Raw genomic sequence first — 20,312 nt, 5'->3', positions numbered from 1 at the left:
AAGTTTAAGATCTTTAATTCAGAAAGCAGGCAATCATTCATTCTTTTTTTTTTTAACTTTTTTTTATTGAGTTATAGTCACTTTACAATGTTGTGTCAGATTCCAATGTAAAGCACACAATCATTCATTCTTAATTAGAAAATTGACTAGCAGTATTAAAGTGTAAGCAACATTACCACCAGAGGCCATGAATGAACAGGAAAAGAAATCTCAGGCACAAGCTGATACCACATGTATTGCCCCAGATCTGCTCTCCCTACTCTGCTGCCAGACCTACTCATGTTACGCAGTTAGTAATTATAATCTTACACTAATGTTGGTTGGTATTTTCACAGCACTTAAAGTAGAGCTGTGAGAGTATTTTCCTAATGAATGAGTGGTTTGAATTAAATGTTTTATTGCCTCTGTGAAATTTTCTTACTTAATTTAAGATTTAGAGTGCACTAGTACTTAATGAGCATCACTGAGGGGCCTACTAATTGGTGAAATAATGCTTAACTTGTTTTAGCTACGCTGACTACATGGGTCAACAGTGAATTTTAAACTTACCTACATATAGTATTTCATTGATTCTAAGGCTCAAATTTTTGTATTTTAACATCTCTGAGATTGGGATGTATATCACAATTATAATTGGAAAAAAATTTTAGTAGTTCATCAAATAATTTTGTCTTTAAAGTTGATGATGTCTTAGATTCTTTGAAATATAATAAGCAGTGTGTAAATATCTGTAAAATAGATGTCAGTTTGAAGAGAAGCAGTAAAAATCACCGTGAGATTAGAGAACTATCACCATCTGAGGAGTATAGATTCCTGTAAACTTTGTAGCACTGCTCTATGATTTGTTACTTACAGGATTTTTCATCCTAAATTTTCTTTTGATTTCAGAGAATGGTTCTTTCTTTTGTCACATGAGGTGTTGAACCCAATGTATTGCCTGTTTGAATATGCAGGGAAGGATAACTACTGCCTACAGATAAATCCTGCTTCTTACATCAATCCGGATCACCTGAAATATTTTCGTTTTATTGGCAGGTTTATTGCTATGGTAAGTGCAGGTGGAGAACTGAGTTTACTTTGCTAATTCAGCAATACTAAAGCACTGTTTCTTTAACTTTCTTACTTGAAATGTTCTCATCACTAAGGCATGTCCAAGATTGGGTTTATTACACCTGCCCTTTTCCCAGAAATATGCTGTAATAGATCATATTGCAGGGGAGCTTTTTTTTTTTTCTTTTTCTTTTGAGTGACTCATCTAACTTCCTGAAATACAATGATTCTTACAAAATTATCGTAAATGGTATTTTTTTTCTTGCATAGGCTCTGTTCCATGGGAAATTCATAGACACAGGTTTTTCTTTGCCATTCTATAAGCGTATCTTGAACAAACCAGTTGGACTCAAGGATTTAGAATCTGTTGATCCAGAATTTTACAATTCTCTCATCTGGGTTAAGTAAGTTTGTTTCCTTTTAATTTATCAAAATATCATCTGTGCTTTCATTATGGTGTTGGTAACTTACCCAAACTGTAAGCATGTAATTGGTTTATTGAATTTAAATGGTCTACATTAAACCTTACTCATTATTTAAATTTTACAGAAATACATCTGAGATCTTAAGCAAAATATGACTTTAGAACATGATTTTCCAGTTTTCTTACTAATTCTGATGTTATAGTTTAATAATAATTATCTAAGAACATAGTCCTTTTTGACTACAATTGGATAAAAGTCAGGCTGACATTAGATTTTTTAAATCCAGAATAACACTAAATACCAAAGGAAAACAGAGCACCTTGTGAAATATAAATAAAATCTTTGAAGAATAATAAGAGAAAAATTATCAAAACGTAATTGTGGTGAGAAATTTGTGCTTAACCCATCCGTCTGTGGCAAATTAACTATATAAAAAAATCAGAAAATACATGATTTTCATGTTCTAATAAATAAAATTGAATTAATGTTATGTGTCAAAGAATAAACCTTTTCAACATCAAAAAAAAAAGAACATTGTCCTTTAGTTAAAAATTTTTACATGATTGAATTAGTGTGACTGTTCGTTTCATTTGTGCAGAGAAAACAATATTGAGGAGTGTGGTTTGGAAATGTATTTTTCCGTCGATAAAGAAATTTTGGGTGAAATCAAGAGTCATGATTTGAAACCCAATGGCGGCAATATTCTTGTAACAGAAGAAAATAAAGAGGAATATATCAGGTAAGAGAATGCTCCTTTTGACATAGTTTAGCCTTTCTGTTAGACTATATAGCATGTTGATAATTGCCTAGTAATGCTAGTGGACAGTATTTCAAAAAATATTTGCCTTTTTACTAATTATTATGAGAACTTATTGTGTATTATTAAGGACACAGTTGACCACTTCCTACCTTATTAGTGCATTGAGAGAGGAACAAGGAAAATGTTATGGGGGACATCCTTTCATTTAGTTATTATCATGGAGCAAGTATCTAATGATAATTAACTTTGAGCCCTCATGGTTGGGGAAGATTCAGTCATGTAGAAATAAGAGCAAAAGTTATGAGCAAGATAGGGAGGCTGGAAAGCACAAGTCACAGATAGTAAATAAGAGAAGAGTTACCTTGGTGTGTGGTGCTGTCAGGCAACTAACTCAGAGTTTACAGCGCATTTTGCCATGTCCTGCTCTTCAGAAGCCACAGAAAATGAAGAGTCTTTAGAAGATACAGAGGCTGATAAGTGTGATAACCCTTAAGAAAATAGAAGTATAGCCAAGTGGTAGATACAGAAGCCAGGTTACAAGAAATTAAGGTACATAGTCTAAGTTTCTTTTTCACCGAGTTTGGCTGCAAAACCATGAGAGATAGGACAGATTCTTGTGGAGGCAGCAGGGTTAGAGGGACTATCCTGCAGATAAATTCAAACTGAAAATCTTACAAAGAATTAGTCTCATGGGTACTAATGAGTTTTATACCCACTTTCTGAAATACTGAAATTTAACCAGAATTTTGAAGATTTATAAAGTGATAGAAAAGAATTTTGGTCATATGGAACTTTAAATTTCTCTCCAAAAGTGGGAGTTGCAAAGGTAGAAGTATTGCTAGATCACCTTTCTAAATACCAATTCTTTAAACATGTAACATCGTGTCATTGAAAAGAATCTCAAATTTATATGCAGGTATTTTCATGGGCAATATTGTAAGATCTGGTAAAATTTACAAGTAAAGTGATTATGAATTTATTCTCTCATGTTTTGCATTAGTTAATACTTTTATTCTGAAGAGTTATTAGTTCTTTCATATATTCTTAAGACCAATTCTATCAGATCAGGTTGAGATTTCACATAGCTGCTGCTGCTTGAGTTCCAGTTTCTCAATCTCTTGCCTAGTTTTAAATTTTTTAAACATTAATATATCTACTCTAGCTTTTTTGTGATTAGTTTGCGTGGTATATCTTTCTGTATCCTTTATTTTCAATCCCCTGACTTTCCGTTTATGTCTCTTATAAGCAGCATTTGGGGGGGTGGGGATACTTAGATTATTTATTTATTTTGATGGAGGTACTGAGGATTGAACCCAGGACCTTGTGCATGCTACTTTACCACTGAACTATACTCTTCCCCCAAGCAGCATATTCTTAGATTTTACTGTTTTTATTCAGTTTTTAATTGCAGTTAGTGCATTTAATGTCATTACTGATATGATTGAACTTAAGTCTGCCACCTTGCTTTTGCTTCTTATTTTTCCCAATTTCCTTTCTTCTTCCTTTTCTGCCCTCTTTTGAGTTAAGAGTAATTTCTAGTTTTATCTCTTTGGGTTTTTCCTTAGCTCCATGTCTTTAATATTTTAGCAACTGCTTTAATGAATATATACATCCTTATGTATAATTAATATTATACATTAATATTATATATGACATTATAACATAATTATTATACTGCTTGTACAATATAAGAAGCTCAATAGTATAATTCTGTTTATTTCACTTCAGCCATTCATGCTGTTGTTATCATTTTATTTCTTATGTTTATAACCCCATAATACCATATTCTTGCATTAAGCAAGCAATAGATTTTTAAATTTCACATTACCATTTCTGGTGCTCCTCGTTTCTTCTTGCAGATCCATTTTTTCCATCTAGGATCATTTCCCTTCTGCTTTAAAAACTTCCTATACCACTTCTCTTAGTGTGTGCTTGCTGGTAATAAATTCTCTCAGCTTTTGTCTGAAAATGTCTGTTATGTCACCTTCAGTTTTTGAAGGACATTTTCACTAGATTTAGAATTGTAGGTTTATAGCTTTTTCTTTTTTTTAAGCACTTCCAATAATATTCAGTTGTTGGCTTCTATTCTTTTTGATGATGTGAACCATTGTTTTTATTGTTTTCTGAATGAATTTTTTTCTGTAGGTTTTAAAAGATTTTCTAATTTTGTTTTTTAGCATGTTGACTCTGATGTACCTAATTGTGATTGCTTTTGTATTCATCCTGCTTAGCATTTTCTGAGCTTCTATCTGTGATTAATTCTATTTCAGCAGTTTGCAGAATTTTTGTGCCTTTTCTCTATAGATGTTCCTTTTGCTTCATTTCCTTTTTTTTTTTTTTTTTTGTTGTTGTTGTTGTTGTTGCTCTTTTTTAGGGGTGGGGTGGGGGGAGGTAATTTGGTTTACTTATTTTTAGAGGAGGTACTGGGAATTGAACCCAGGACCTCATGCATGCTAAGCATGCATGCGCTCTACCACTTGAGCTATACATCTCCCCATTCCCTCTTTACATACTTCAGAGACTTCAGTTACATGTGTATTTAACCTTTGATATCCCAGATGCTATTTATATTTCTCTTTGCTTCAGTTTGGGCCATTTCAATTGATCTGCCTTTGAATTCACTGCACTTAAAGCTCATCCAATTAAATTTCCATTTCAGATATTTAACTTCTGTTTGTTTCTTTTAAGAGTTTATGTGTTGAGAATCTTCGCTGCTTCGTACATTTTGTTCATCTTGTCCTATAAGTTCTTTAGTACATTTTTAATAGCTTTAAAAAAATGTTTGCTAACTTCACCATTGGGCTGTCGGCAGGCCTTATTCATATAGATTTTTTCTCTTGATTATGGGTCACATTTTCCTGCTTCTTTGCATATGTGGTCTTTTTTTTATTGTGAATGATACATGGTAGAGACTCTGAATTCTTTTTGTTTCCTATGAAGAATAATTTTGTTTTGACAGGCTGTGAAATTGAGGGCAGATCACATTGATAGTGTGGAAGCTTGCTAGAGCTCCTCTATTTCATTTTGCTTTTAATTCTAAAACGTAACCTTTATTCCTAGAATATGAATCATATTCTTTAAAATGGAAAGAAAGCCCAAGGTGTTTTACCATGTACCTTTGTGAGGTACAGATTTACAAATTTAATTATGTCTCTCCTGCACTAGGTGGCTGCTGAAATTTCTGCTTGGGTTTTTGGCTTTCCAGTTATTGCTTTGCACAGGGTTCCTTGGAATCTCATCATCTTCCACATGTATATTTAGGAGTCAGCTAAGGGTTTGAAGTAAATGTCTGCAGATTTGGGAGCTCCTTCTCTTTGTCTTTCTTTCAGTGATTTTTCTGTAGCCGTGTTGGCAGCTTGAAGCTCCCAACCTCATGTCTCCACAGCCCAATAATACTGTTGCTTTTCATTCAAGTTCCATTTCCCTGTACACTGTGTAAATGGGGAAGTACCTAGTAAATGCAGATCTGTTCCATTATGCCAGCATCCTTCAAGAATCTGTCCTCATCCTCATCCTTCAAGAATTTGTGTCCTTCATCCTTCAAGAATTGGTGTCTCTCTGATGCCTTCAAACATTTGTTTTTTATAATTTGCCCAGTGTTTATAATTGAAGTCACCAGGAAGATTAGTCCAATACAACCTACATTGCCATTTTCCAAAATTCAGACTTCTAATAAACTTTAGGACTTTAGTTGCCTTAAGTTGTCAACAGGTAATCAGATCCCTAATATATACATTTGTTTGCCCATTAAAATTGTTAAAAAGTAATTATTCTGTAATAAAACAAAAAAGTTTGTTATTTGATGTAATTTTAATGCTGTTAATATGTATCTATGCAGATGAAGATTAGAAGAAAGTCAAAGTTGAAATCTAGTATGTTTAGTAGAAGAGGTTTTTCATTAAAAATATTTTCATTCAAAAAAAAATTTCTAGGGGGAAACCTGTAAGTTAAAAGAACCTTATGAGACTTCTGCAATGTATGAACCTTTTTGCAATTCTGATTCAATCAGTGTGGAGGAAATTGAGTCAGTCAGTAAGATGTTGAGCACTGAATATTTGATATAAAGGAATTATTGGTCACTTTTTTGTGTGATGTTGCAATTGTAGTTCTGTTTTTAAAATAAGACTTCATCTTGTAGAGATGTATACTGAAATGTTTATGTTTAAAATGAATTCATATGCTATCTAGGGATGGATAGGGGCATAATGAAATAAGGTCGGTATTCAAGCTGAGATATCTGTACATGGGTTTATTTATTTTACTTATATATATGATATTTTTAATAAATGAAGTTTTGAAAAAATTATTTTTATACTTAGAATTTAAAGATAAAATCTAAACTTCCTTATAGCTTTTTTTATATTTATTTGCCAGAATGGTAGCTGAATGGAGGTTGTCTCGTGGTGTTGAAGAACAGACACAAGCTTTCTTTGAGGGCTTTAACGAAATTCTTCCCCAGCAGTATTTGCAATATTTTGATGCAAAGGAATTAGAGGTAATGAGTTTTTCTTCTTTGCTCTGAATGATGCTGTAAATAATGCCTTCAGGTGTCTGCTGTCAACTCACTTTACCATCTTTCCAGTGGCAATAGTATTTTTTATTCTGGCAGGATGTTTCTGAAGCATCCTCAGTCGTTAATAAAAAAGTCCATAATTTATCCAAATATATAAAGGATTACAAAAAAAGAGTATTAAAAACTCTGTCCAATGAGTGACTTATTTATCTGAATATTTGCAAATATGACACCAAACATGGAAACTCAACTTTCACAAGTAATATAGATAAAATTTTGATAAAATTCTTAATGCACAGCTTAAAAGCCAAAGCCTCCTGTGTAAGTTTTTTGAAAGTTGTTTAATATTTGTCTTTTCTTACCTATGTCTGGCATTTTTATATAGGTTGTACAGTTACCTAAAGAAAAAACTATTTGTCTTTTCCTTCCCTAAAGGTCCTTCTGTGTGGAATGCAAGAGATTGATTTGAATGACTGGCAAAGACATGCCATCTACCGTCATTACACTAGGACAAGCAAACAAATCGTGTGGTTTTGGCAGGTTTGTCTCAGTTTATTTCTTTTGGCAGACATACCATGGTTTTTAAGAAATTGCCTATACTACATATGGAAAAGAGTCACAGCACAAAATGTACCAGTTTGTTGAGGCCCCTCATTCCATTCTATTTGTTATAATAAATAACTACAGATCATAACAGTATCCATTTAAGTTTGTTTCCAAGTAAGCAACACACACCTTGTACCTTTGGCCAGAGTGTAAGAAGTCCAGATGATAATATTCCCCTGCATTTGAACTGTCTGAAATATGGTTTTCATCATTCATATCTCATTGAGAATTATTTAATGTTTAGAAGACAAAATTTGAGAGACTTGGTTTGACATCATAATGGTGTCTCCTAAAAAATGTCTTGTTATAAGTACATGAAAAGAAGCTCAACATTACTCATCATTAAGGTAGTGCATATCAAAACCACAATGAGATACACATTCATTAGAGTGGCTGTTATCAAAAATGGAAAATAATCATCCTTGGTAAGGATATGGAGAAATTAGAACTCTCCTACATTGCTGGTGGCAATTATAAAATGATGTAACACTGTGGAGAACAGTTTGGTGGCTCCCAAAAAGTTAAACATAGAATCATATGATCCAGCAATTGTACTCCTAGGTATACCCAAAACAATTGAAAGCAGAGACTCAGATACTTGTATACCTATATTCGTATCAGCAATATTCACAATAGCCACAAGGTGGAAGCAACCTAAGTGTACATCAACAGATGAATGGATAAACAAAATGTGGTATTACACATAAAATGGAATATTGTCCAACCTTAAAAAGAAAGGAAATTCTGACATAAGCTGCAGCATGGGTGAACCTTAAGGATATTATGCTAAGTGAAATACACCAGCCATAAAAAGGACAAATATTGCATGATTCCACTTCTGTGAGGTATCTAGAATAGGCAAATTTATAGAGACAGAAAGTAGAATAGAGGTTACCAGGGACCAGGGAGAAGGAGGCAGAAGTGAGGAGGTAAGTTTAATGCATTCAGAGTTTTTATTCGGGAAAATAATAGAAGTTCTGGAAACAGTGGTGTTGGTTACTCAACAGTGTGAATGTAGTTAATGCCATTGAATTATACACTTAAAATGTTAAGTGGTACATTTTTATGTTAATATATATTTTAGCACAATAAAAAAATGTTTAATGCCTACTATTTATATAAGGAAGTACATAGGAAACTTAGATGACTGAGGTTCTTTAATGAATACGATTAGCATTTTAAAATACTTGACAGTAGTACAGAAGGATAAAAATTATTTACCAAAAAAAAATTTTGGCTGAACCAAAATACCTGTGTTATAGGCTAGGAAGCATATTCCAGAAATTTAATGTTTTGAGCCAGAATTGTAGGAGTTAAAATCCAAATAATTCTGACAACATATAGCTACACCAAAACATAAACAACATTGAGAGAAGAATATATATCTGGATCAGAATTTGTGAGCTTGATATATCATTAGTTTGTAAAACCAAAATGGCTGTTCTGACTCAGACTCTTTGTCCTATGTAACTACGTGAATATTCTATTCTATAGGACAGGATATAGAGGGGAAAGGATGGGTTGCTCTAAAAGAAATGATCTTGAGACTGTTTGAGTAGGGAGCTCTTGGGCCCAGGGCACTCTTCTTTTTCTGTCTTCCTATAAGAATATGCTACTAAGTTAAAAAAAAAAAAAAGAATATGCTACTAAGATTTTTATAGGGAAAGGTTGGTGGGGCTTTGACAAACATGGAGAATCTCTGTTATCCACAGTGGTGGGTACAGTCATTTTCTAGTGCATGTGACCCCGGAAGTTCATGGTTAAGATTTGAAATGATTTTTTTCTTTCCTGTTTAGTACGCTAAACATAGCATATGTTTTAATGTGCTTTTAACAGTTTGTTAAAGAAATCGATAATGAGAAGAGAATGAGACTTTTGCAGTTTGTTACTGGAACCTGCCGATTACCAGTCGGAGGATTTGCTGACCTCATGGGTATGTCTGCAGGATCACTTTCGCTATATAGAAAATTGTTCATCACACTGCTGTTACACTAATGTGTATATAGTGTGTCAGAAATAACAAAGACATGTATAGCCGTTTTCTTAACTAGTTACAGTTATCCTGCATTTATACAAATTTTAAAGTTTGTAGTCCTTATCTGTAGAAATTATTAAGTTTTAGGCTAAACTCCACATTTTAACTCAGTAGGATAGTGGTCTTCTGTATATAAATCTGTTTCTTCATTCAGTCATTTGGTAAACATTTTAGTGTCTCCTAGGAGCCAGGCATTGTTTGTATTATGTTTTAATGATATATTTACCACTTTTCCCTGTTATACCTGGAGCTCCTTTATATGCAGATCTATATATTCATCTTTTTATTTCTGGTGCCTACCACAGTGCCTTTCACATAGTAGTCACTGATTAAAATGTCTGTTGTTTTGAAATCAGTCACCATAAGAATATTATTTTGTGATTAAATAATAAGTAAATTCGAGTCTTTAACACCAACACTATGCAAGTAGGAGGTTAGAAGAGTTGTTGTGATCCCTAAGTCTGCAGAGCAGAGAGTCAGAGTTAAAGAATCAAGTAGGCAATTTTGGATACAGTGTGGAACCAGTTTAAAAGATATCAAAAGTCAGATCAAAAGAATTTGGAGATTACTCAGGGTTTTGGAAGCTGTGGGAATTTTCTGAAGACAGAAGAACTTGCTGAAGCTGTATTTTAGGAAGATTTGATAGCAAGGTATAGTGTGCATTAAAAGATAGGGAGAGCCTGGAAATATTAAAGCAGTGATAAGAATGTGATCTTAGGAAATGGAGGTAGAGATGGAAAAGAAGAGATCAATGCTAGAGAGGTTCCAAAGGTAGAAATAGGACTTGATTAGAAGATTAAAATATAAAGGAAGAATGTCAAAAATATTATTACTATGCTGTGAAAGATTGAAAAGTGTGAAGTGTGAATTGTAAGGCACCTGCTGAGTTTAAGGTAACTATCAGACAACCAAGTAGGAAACGTCAATGGGGGGACAGTTATACAGGTGTTAACTAAAGTATGAGTTTAGAAGTAAGAGGAGAGAGATAAAGTAGAGTCATAAGAGCAGTGAAGCAGTGACATTTAAAACTGTGAGAATGGATGGGCTTATGCAGAAATAGAATACAGAGAAGAGTAGAGAGCTAATGCTTAGAAACATCTGTATTTAGGGATTAGTCAGGAATAGCCTAGAGGCAGACTTAAAGGCCAGGCCAGAGAGAGAAGAGGAGAAATAAATATTCTAGTCTCTCTAAGGTAATATAGAAGGGAAATTTTTATCCAGTGCTGCTGAGAGAGAGGTCTCAAATGGATAATTTCTAAGTAAGTTTTTGGGGAGGGACACGTTTGAGAATGCTGTCTAATTTGAAAAAGAGAAACCATGTTGGGAATTGGGGAGGTAAGGAACAGTGACCAAAATGAGACAAAAATTGGTATATGCTTCTCAGTATAAACTGGAAATCTGATTATTAAGGAAATGAGAACTAGGTCTGCTCTTGGAAATAATATTTGAGGTTGGGTGGAGCTGTCTAAAACAACACAGAAGGATACCTGTGGAAGGCAGAGACAGCAAGATTGTGGTTCATAGAATTTTAGAGGACTTTTGATTCAGTCTTCCACCAAGTATAGGAGGAGAAAGTTATAAGAGTGATGTATATAATAATTTAATGTGGTTCTCAACCTTATCAGATCTAACATCCCATTGAATAACAGAATATCCTCACTAATATTCTGGAATGAAATTGGTAGATGTGAAGTAACATATGTACAATCTGCAGTAAATACAGATACATAACACTTCACTGTAAAGAAGAAATTTTTTCCAAAGTGATTTACACTGAAATGTTTATTTCAATACATGTATATTTGGGAACAACTATGTTAGAAGAAACAAGTGAGTGGCTAGATACTTGTACCTACTTGAAAGTTTTGGGTTTAAGGTCAGAAGCCCTTCTGTATAAGAAGCACTGGAATATGAAAGAACAGATAGAAAAGGTAAGAAATAATAGATTTAAATAAATATGAGAAAAATAGGGAAATAATCTAAATGAATTAGGGATAGTATGCCTGCCAAAATAATTTATAGGTGATCAAAGTAGAGAAAAAATGGGGTAGATCTTATTTTAAAGTACAGTGTCTAATTATGAAATTCCAGTACAGGCCAAGGCTCTGATACGGGAAAAGGCGACAGAGACCATATCATTTGAAAGTTGAAACAAGCTGAAAATAGGAACAGAGGTCTAAGAGTCTAAATGGAAGTTGTTTGGTGTAGGGACAGTGTCAAAGTAAGATTGAAAACAACAGGCAACCTAAAATTATTTTCGGTATATAATGTTTACAACTTGAAGTTTTCAAATTCCATGCAGTTTTAGAAAGCATCCAGGACGATAGTAATATTCGATTCTAAGTCTATTAAAAGCAATCCAGACTCTGCTGTTACATATTAACTATTAAATGAAACTCTCCACCTATGTGGTTAGAAATGCTGTGATGCATTGAGTAAAGAGAGTGTGCAGAGTGAGTAGACTATTTAATAATTTCAAGCTTAATTAATAATTTTAACTGTTTCTTTTCATAATGACCATTTCCTATATTACTTGGCTTTTCACATTTGTGATAACACTTCAATGTTACTAGATATAAAAGTACTACCAGTTTATATTTGTACTGGGTTTAGTCAGGTAGGACACGAGAAAGTTCCTTGGGAATGACTGTCTCACACGTTGCAGGGCATTTTGCGTGCCTGGCCCCTTCTCAAATAAAAAGTCCTACCAATAAATGCTTCCTAGGGAGGAGTAGTGACTTTTTAGAAAACCAGTATTTAAAGATCACCCATTCACAGCTGTCTCCAACACAGAGTAAGTGAGAGGCAAGAGTTGGGTGTGTGTATGCGTAAGGGTACGCCCTACAGGACCAGTAAACGCAAGCATTATTAATATCTACTAGGTTGTTCACATTTTCTAAAGTTTTAACGATTTTCTGTTTAAGTCAAGTTTTGTTGTATAAGATGGTGATTGTAGTTTCCCTGTTGTGTTTATTCTTTTTTTTTTTTTTAATTTTGGGGGAGGTAATTAGGTTCTTATTTATTTACTTATTATTTTAATGGAGGTACTGGGGATTGAACTCAGGACCTCATGCATGCAAAGCAAGCACTCTACCAGCTGAGCTATACCCTCCCTCCTCCCTGTTGTGTTTAAAACTGAAAATAAGTTTTCTATGTGTTCTCTTACGTGAGCTATTATTATAGTACTGTTATTCTGAGGAATACTGGATAAAACTGCATTTTCTCTTGGGCACACATTAACAAAATGGTTCTCAAACTTCTATCACTCATCAGAATCACCTGGAAGTTTCTTAAAACACATATTGCTGAGCCTCACCCCCAGAGGTTTTGATTGAATTCGGTAGGCTTGGGTTAGGGCCTATGGGTGATTTTTAACATGTTCCCTGGTGATGTTGTTGCAGCTGGATTGGGGATAACAATTTGAGAACCATTGCCCTGTCACACTGTTGATGAGTTCACTATATTTTAGGGAGCAATGGACCACAGAAATTCTGCATTGAAAAAGTTGGGAAAGAAAACTGGTTACCCAGAAGTCATACCTGGTAAGTAAAATCAGAAAGAGTATAGAAAAATAGCCTTTTCCCAATTATCCTGTAGATATTAAAATATGTTGGAGATTAGAAATGAAATATTTCCCCCATGATACTGAATTATTTTTAACATCTCTAGTGAGGTATAATTTATGTAACATAAAACTTACCCGTTTTAATTCAGTGATATGTAGGAGATTTACAGAGAAGTAGCCATCTTGGTAATCCAGTTTTAGAGTATTTGTCACCCCCGAACAATCCTTTGTGCCCATTTACAGTCAGTCCCCTTTCTTACCCCTGAATTTTTTTTTAATGTCATATTTAGAAAACTTTAAACTTTGCAGGCAGAGGAAGAAATCACATCTAGATAGCTATACGGAGAGCTACTCTTAACATGGCAACAGAAATAGTATTTTCTAACTATAAATGTAGTTTAACCACATTTGCAAAATTGTGCAAAACTAAAACTAAACCCTAATCTTAAGTGTAATACGTTGAAATTCAACCTATTGTCAACAATATTTGAACTTTATTTTGTGAGACATTTCTGTGGTCATATATAGACCTTGCTGGATATTCCTTTATTTTCCCTATCTGCCCTTTTTATTTGTTTTATTGTTTGTTCCTTTGTATTGTCATACACGTAGCTTTTTAAAAATAGCAACTTTGCACCTTCGTTGAAAATCAATTGACCATAAGTACATGGGTTTATTTCTGGATTCTCAATTATATTCCATTGATCTATGTGTCTATCCTTAGTGGCAGTAGTAACACTGTCTTGAGTACTATAGCTTTTCAGTAAGTTTTGAAATTAGGTATGCTTTCTCCAACTTTTACAAGACTGTTTCTGCTCTTTTGGGTCTTTTGGATTTCCATTTGAATTTTAGGATCAGCTTGTCCATTTCTTCAGAGGTCAGCTGGGATTTTGATACGAATTGCTTTGATTAATTCGGGAGAGTATTGTCATCTTAACAGTATTATGTCTTCTGATTCATGGACATCAGATGTCTTTCCATTTATTTAGGTTGTCTTTAATTTATTTCAGCCATGTTTTGTACTTTTCATTATACAAGCCTTGCATTTCTTCTGTTAAATTTATTCTTAAGTAGTTTAGTCTTTTTAAAGCTATTATAAATGGAATTATTTTCTTAATTTCATTTCAGATTATTCATTGCTAGTGTATAAAAATACAGTTGATTTTTTAAAAAATATACTTTTATTGAAGTACAGTTTACAATGTTGTACAGCACAATACTTCAGTCACATAGGAACATACATACATTTGTTCTCATATTCTTCTTCACTATAGATTACTACAAGATACTGAATATGGTTTCCTGTGCTATACAGTGTGAAGTTGTTTAGAAATACAGTTGATTTTTGTACATTCACCTTGTATACATGTGTTTTGGTTTGATCTTTTGTCCCTTTTTTCAAACTTGGAATAGGCTGTGCCATTATGTAATTGTGAACAGCTTATCTCAGTCATACATGAAAACCTGCCTCATTACTTTTTCAAGTTCCATGTTTCCTTTTGTTCATTTTCATAAATGTAAATTTATTTTCCCTTTGTGGGTAGCATTATTCTGTTGTCAAACATCTGCCTACATTTTATCCTAAAAATACAGCAGAAGGCCAAGGCTTCAGGGCAGATTTACTGCCTATTACCTTGTGAAGGTGATCTTAATATGGCCCCAAATTAGAAGATGCCCTTTAAAAACTCACAGCTAAAAATTGGACAGAGAAATTGAGTAGGATCAGAATATTAGATATTAGAACAGAAAATTATTTTTTAATCTTAATGTGGTATACTGAAAATCTTTGGATAAGAGACCTATGGCCCACAAAGCCATATTTACTGTCTAGCCCTTTACAGAAAAAATCTGCTGTCCTGTGATCTAGATTAGGGTGGATGGGAGATCTTGAGAGATCTAACACTTCACTTAGTGACTGCTGAGCACAGGTACTGTGCTGTACAGATGCTTGTTTCTTCTTCACTCTGTCCTGAGAGGTAAATGTTGTTCCCATTTTACCAAAGGAATGGAACGGTAAAAAGCACTTGTTAAAGGCCCAGTGACAAAAGTTGGGATTTGAACCCAATTTTGCCTGACTTCAAAACCAGTGTTGTTATATACTATACTGCCCATATGAGTCTTTGTATATTTCCTTTTCTCAAGCTAACAATTCTTACTTTTAGTTTTAACCGCCTGGACCTGCCACCCTATAAGAGCTATGAGCAACTGAAGGAAAAGCTGTTATTTGCCATTGAAGAAACAGAAGGATTTGGACAAGAGTGACTTCTGAGAACTTGCACCACCAAAGGAAAAGAACTTATTTGCAATGTTTGTCCTTTTCCTTCTCTGCCTATTGCACATCTTGTTATAAAATTGGACTGTGACTATTTAGAGAGTTATCTTGAGTGTAAGTAAATTAATGTTATCATTGAGATTTATCTCCTAGTGATTCTGGCTTTCTTCTCAGCGTTTCCAGAAATCATATCTGCAAATGACTAGTCAAAACTTTATTTAACATGAGATTTAACAGAGCAATGAAATCTGCTTTGTCTTATTCCACTAGATTGTTTCCTTAACAAGTCTGTATATGAGTGTCAGAAGTCTCCCTTGGGAGTAGGTTTTTTTCTGTTAGAGATTTTGTAGATATGCGGGGAAGTCCTTTGGTAACTAAAATATGTAAGATCTTCCTATTAAGCCTCCTGGTAAGAGGTATTTGTTTAAAAGGACAAGCTTAACTCAGTTTCTGGGGACATGAGCAAATTTCTGGCTTGTGCTCTCCCTCTCATTTCAGCCTGGCGTGACTGTTGTTTTTCCTTTCCAGAGCATGAATCCGTGCATCATTTTGATGTTATTATTCCTGGAAAGGAGAGATGCAGGGCTCTTGCATCTCTCTACAAAGTAGTTTTATAAATTTGAATTTGGGGAGAACTTGGTCCTAGCCTGCAAATGACTTCATAACTCTCTTCATTTGGAAGTTTGTTTTAATTGCCCTGCAAATACTAAACTTTACAAACAGTATTAACACTATGCTTCCTTCACTATAGATATAAAAGTTAACCTAGAATTGGAATTAATTTAGCAAATTCATCTAAGGCCATCACAGTTTTTGTATGTCCCTATATATAAATTGCATCTTTATAATTTTATCATAATCCAGCAACTTCAGTTATTTAATTATTGCTAAAGGAGTTCAAGTTATAACTCGAGTTCTTTCTAGTCCAAGTAGAGGTCAGTGAAACATCCTATAAAATTACATTTTCATTAGGGACGGAGAGCTGTGGTACTAACTAAAAAGAAGGGAGTAATACATTTACTAGCAATGCATTTCTAGTAACCACAGGAATGTATTGTCTGTGTGAATTAAGCCTTCAGATTTATCATTTCTCTGACACATGTTGGAGTAGTTATTTCCAGTCTTTCTATTGTCCTGAGTTGGATATTCTGTTCACCTCTAAAAACTTTAACAGGTTTTCTCTATAACTCTTTAATATTAGATTGCTCCGTTAGTAACTAATTAACGCACTTTGAACTTATCTGTAGTAATTCTTTTAACTTAGCCTAGCTTAGACTCTGTCAAGATGGCTGCTGTCAGAGGTTTTATTTTATGGACAGTGGGATGAAGCCTAAGCCAGCTGAGTGCCTATCATAGCTGAACCCTGAGGACAGCCTCATAACTCATGAAATAGGGACTTCAGCAGGTTTCAGTAGCATAGCATGAACAAGTAGCATTGAGCCAAAACGAAGCAGAAAATAGCAAACCCCAATTACATACGGAAAGAAAATGGGGGTTTTTTGGTCCCTAACTACTCTTCCTTTTGCATCCTGGAACAACAACAAAAACATTTTCAAACTTGTGTATCTGTACTCTAAAACACTGCCATCATAAAGCAGACTTATGTGAGTGAAAGGGTTGCCTCATCCAGAAATTGTCAGTGAAAGGGGGAGAGTGGGTTCTCCCCAGTCCTATCTTTATTTTGATTTTATTCTATATGCTCTAGGAAACGTGGTATGGTCTCTAAAAGCCCCAATTGTTTTCAGAGTAGGGACTCTCTGCCCTTTTGTTGGTAGGGGGAAAAGTGCTATTGCTTTGTCTTTCAGAGCAAATGCTGCCAACTACCCATTCGTTATATATGTCTGAACTTTGGTAGTATATGGCTATGGAGATTAAGCCTTCTATAAAGACTTCCTATTGAGGTGAATGCTCATATTGAAATGTAGTTACCTACAATATATACTAGACATTTATGAGATTAAATTAAGAGATAATGTAAGAAAGTAGACTTTCCTTGTTCTACATAATGCTTGATGATTCATTTAGGGACCTAGAAATATTGTGTGAAAATGTATAAATATCACCCAAAAGGCTCTCTGCCCTATATTTTTAAAATACAGAATAGTTATATTTGAAGTAGTCCTGGCCCTAGTTCTATAGGGCTTGGCTATTTAATATTTTTATGGAAGAAAAGTTTAGTTCTGGAAAAGGTAAATGCTTGTATATATTTTTGCAGCCTGGGATCTCCCTTACTCCATTTCTTCCTTTAATTTAAATGGCCACATGTATATGTCTTTCCCTGCTGTGTTAGGAAAATGGGGGCTGGATATCCCAAGAATCAGAGGTTATATAAAAATACTGCAAATAAACAGCAGACATAAATATTTACTAAATACTATCTTAAATTTTGGTCCAAACTGAACATCTGGAAATAGATTTATTGTAAGTGTTTAATTAGAGCAATTTCTTAAATCAGAACTAAATTGCTTTTAGAGTCCTTTTTCTTTGTAAGCATTGTAAATGCTAATAAATCCTGTTATTATTATTTTTTACTGCATGTTATGTTGAAATAAAAACAAAGTAAAGTGAGCAATGGCCTTATTCTTCTGCTCTTTTGGGAGGTTGGGAAGGCAGCATTTCATATAGCCTGGGTCAGGAGGGAAGGACCTCACTTGTTCATCAAATAGAGTGATTTAAAACTGATCCAGCGACTCATAATAATGAATTTCTGCTCTGTCTTTCACGATCTTAGAGTGCAGAAGAATCCAATTTCATAAGACTTACAATAACTCTATTTAAAATTCAGGTACTAATTTTTCATCAAGAGATTGACATACCAATGTGTATTCATCAGAAATTTTAGTGAAACATGACTCACCTGCCCACAGAGGTCTCATCCTAAATGAACTATTTCAGTCAAGCCCACTCTGCCACTTTCTGTTTATCTGGTTAAGAATCTGAAATGTTATTAGGAATGACTCAAGGAATTAGACTTTTCTATTTTTATATCCCTCCTTGTTTTGGATGTAATTCCATCCTTTTAAACTCCTTTAGGTTAACCACTTCTATTTAATATTGTTGGTATCTCCAGCCCCCTTCATTTTCTTGTATTTCTTTGAGAGTTATTTACAAAATTATTTGTATATATGCTATGCTTTCATTAACTAAAAACGGAATGGCAGCACTGGATTGTACATTACTGTATTGGAGTTCCTTTGTTTTCTTGAACTGTAATTTCAAATACTCAGGTAACTCTACAAATACCACAAGGAGTCAAGTGCTCTTACAAAGGTCCTTCAAGGGGCTGCCTCACTTGCATTTCCTTAAAAGATGTTAAGATTGTTTACAATTAAAAATTTTGGTCCTTCATTTGCACACTTTTCTGTTAGTCTTGAGTAAGGTTTTCCCCACCTTTAGGGAAGCCTTCTATATGACCAGGTCTCATAGATTTTTGCCTCTGCTTTTGTAAATGGGCAGGTTACAGCCTGTCTGCACTGTGGAGTGGATAGAAAAAACTAGAAAGACATACTGAGGTGAGACAGGATTTGGTGCCTACATTGAAGGGAACCAAGAAGACGACATCTGCTCTTCTGGGACAATTAGAGGTGCCCTAAGACAGGATCCCAGGCGTGGGTGCTCAATAGATAACCACCAGCTAGCTACTAAGACTGTCAGTAAGCTGTCCTCACTAGCTTTAGCAGACCTTTTGCTTATTAGGAACTCAAGTGATCATGCTCTCATTTAAAAAAGAACCAATGGAAAGAGAGGTGAGATGTTTTAATATGCTGATTTAAGAATGACTGCAGGACAGAAATTAGTTTCCTCCCAGGTCCTGGAAAGTAGACTATCTGTTTAACCTGTCCCATATAAGCAGCCAGAAAACTCTAGTTTCAGTGTGGCTAAGAAAAAGGGGGGAGATATGTTCCCCCCAGCATGAGGAAATCTTCCATGGGGAAATAAGTAGTTGTCCTTACTGACTATTGGCTGTCCAGCCCCAAACCCTACAAAGCATTAAACTGGGACTGACTGGCTGATGTTCCCAGGAAGAGTGTCTCACATTGTGTAACTCCAGAACAGAAACTGCTGTCACTCCCAGCTTACTTCATTTGTCAATTCCTGTGTGTCTGTACATTTACAGTCAGGATATTTGGGGAGAAGATCCAAGGGAATCTTCCTGGTAGGCAAGGAGGGTCTTCAATGGAGAGGTCAGAAGGACAGTGCTGGTCCCTTATGAACAGGTTCCCACTAAGCAAAGATACTGTGGGCAAGAGCGTTTCTTCAAAGAAATCCACAGGGGAGGACCTTGAGAATTTGCAGCCATGCCTGTGTATCACTGAAAACAGCCATTCTCCTCTTTTCCTCATTTCTAATTCAGACCTTTTCTATTTGTCTTTATCCTAGTAACCAGTATCACACCTATATTCACTCAGTCCAGGACAACGATCAACATTTATTACTATGTCCCGAATACTTAGGTATGCCACATGCACTGTCATTTAGTCTTCCTGGACACTCTCAGAGAGGAATGATTATTTTACAGGAAATAGAGGTTCACTGTGATTGCATAACTTGAAGTGTACACAGCTGTTAAGTGGCAAGTGTGCAAACAAGTCCAGGACCGTTTTGACTCCAAAGCCTGCATGCTTAAACATTTTGCTGTACTGCTACTCAACAATCCTGGGAGTCGTCCACAACCAACTCAGCTGTTCCATCTAACTAGTCTCCAAATCCTGTCCAATCCATCACCAAAACTTCTTTAAAAAAAACTTCTCTCAGAGCTGCCCCCCTCACCACAGCCCACATCCTTCATCTCTACCCTGGTTGACTGTAGCAATGTCTTGTCATTGCTTCCACTCTCCCCTCCATCTGCTGCCTTAGAATGATCATGCTTCTCCCCTCTTAAAATATTACAATATCACCCCTTTCAGTCTGGTTCTCCGTATGTAAGATGGTGGTGATGATCCTTCCTGTGCTCATCTTCCAGGGCCAATCACTACAGCCCTTCCCCTTGCTTTCCTAGTTTCCAGTATTCAATAATCATTTCTTTGTGCCCAGTCCTTTTTTTTAAACTTTGAAATAATTTTAGACTTACAGAATAATTTTAGAC

The 20,312-nt window shown here is 34.8% G+C and overlaps 1 protein-coding gene and 1 non-coding gene across 6 annotated transcripts in view; one reads left to right on the top strand and one right to left on the bottom strand.

Annotated features, from left to right (window-relative positions):
- Nucleotides 1–18,580, top strand: part of ITCH (itchy E3 ubiquitin protein ligase) — a 93,590-nt gene extending 75,010 nt beyond the window's left edge. For all 5 annotated transcript variants that reach the window (XM_010975143.3, XM_010975141.3, XM_010975144.3 and 2 more), the window contains 8 exons: nt 889–1,048; nt 1,321–1,454; nt 2,074–2,214; nt 6,610–6,730; nt 7,184–7,288; nt 9,191–9,287; nt 12,859–12,931; nt 15,117–18,580. In XM_010975143.3, the coding sequence (XP_010973445.1) occupies nt 889–1,048; nt 1,321–1,454; nt 2,074–2,214; nt 6,610–6,730; nt 7,184–7,288; nt 9,191–9,287; nt 12,859–12,931; nt 15,117–15,216 (931 nt within the window). In that variant the 3' untranslated portion in view covers nt 15,217–18,580. The remainder of the gene's footprint in view (nt 1–888; nt 1,049–1,320; nt 1,455–2,073; nt 2,215–6,609; nt 6,731–7,183; nt 7,289–9,190; nt 9,288–12,858; nt 12,932–15,116) is intronic.
- TRNAA-UGC (transfer RNA alanine (anticodon UGC)) lies at nt 12,429–12,502 on the bottom strand. The gene has a single exon. It is a non-coding gene; the product is annotated as a tRNA-Ala (tRNA).
- Nucleotides 18,581–20,312: the final 1,732 nt, after the last annotated feature.

This window comes from Camelus dromedarius, chromosome 18, assembly GCF_036321535.1.
Source record: "Camelus dromedarius isolate mCamDro1 chromosome 18, mCamDro1.pat, whole genome shotgun sequence".
NCBI classification, from domain to species: Eukaryota; Metazoa; Chordata; class Mammalia; order Artiodactyla; family Camelidae; genus Camelus; species Camelus dromedarius.
Note: the sequence above shows the minus strand (reverse complement) of the source record. Positions and strands in the feature narration are given on the sequence as shown.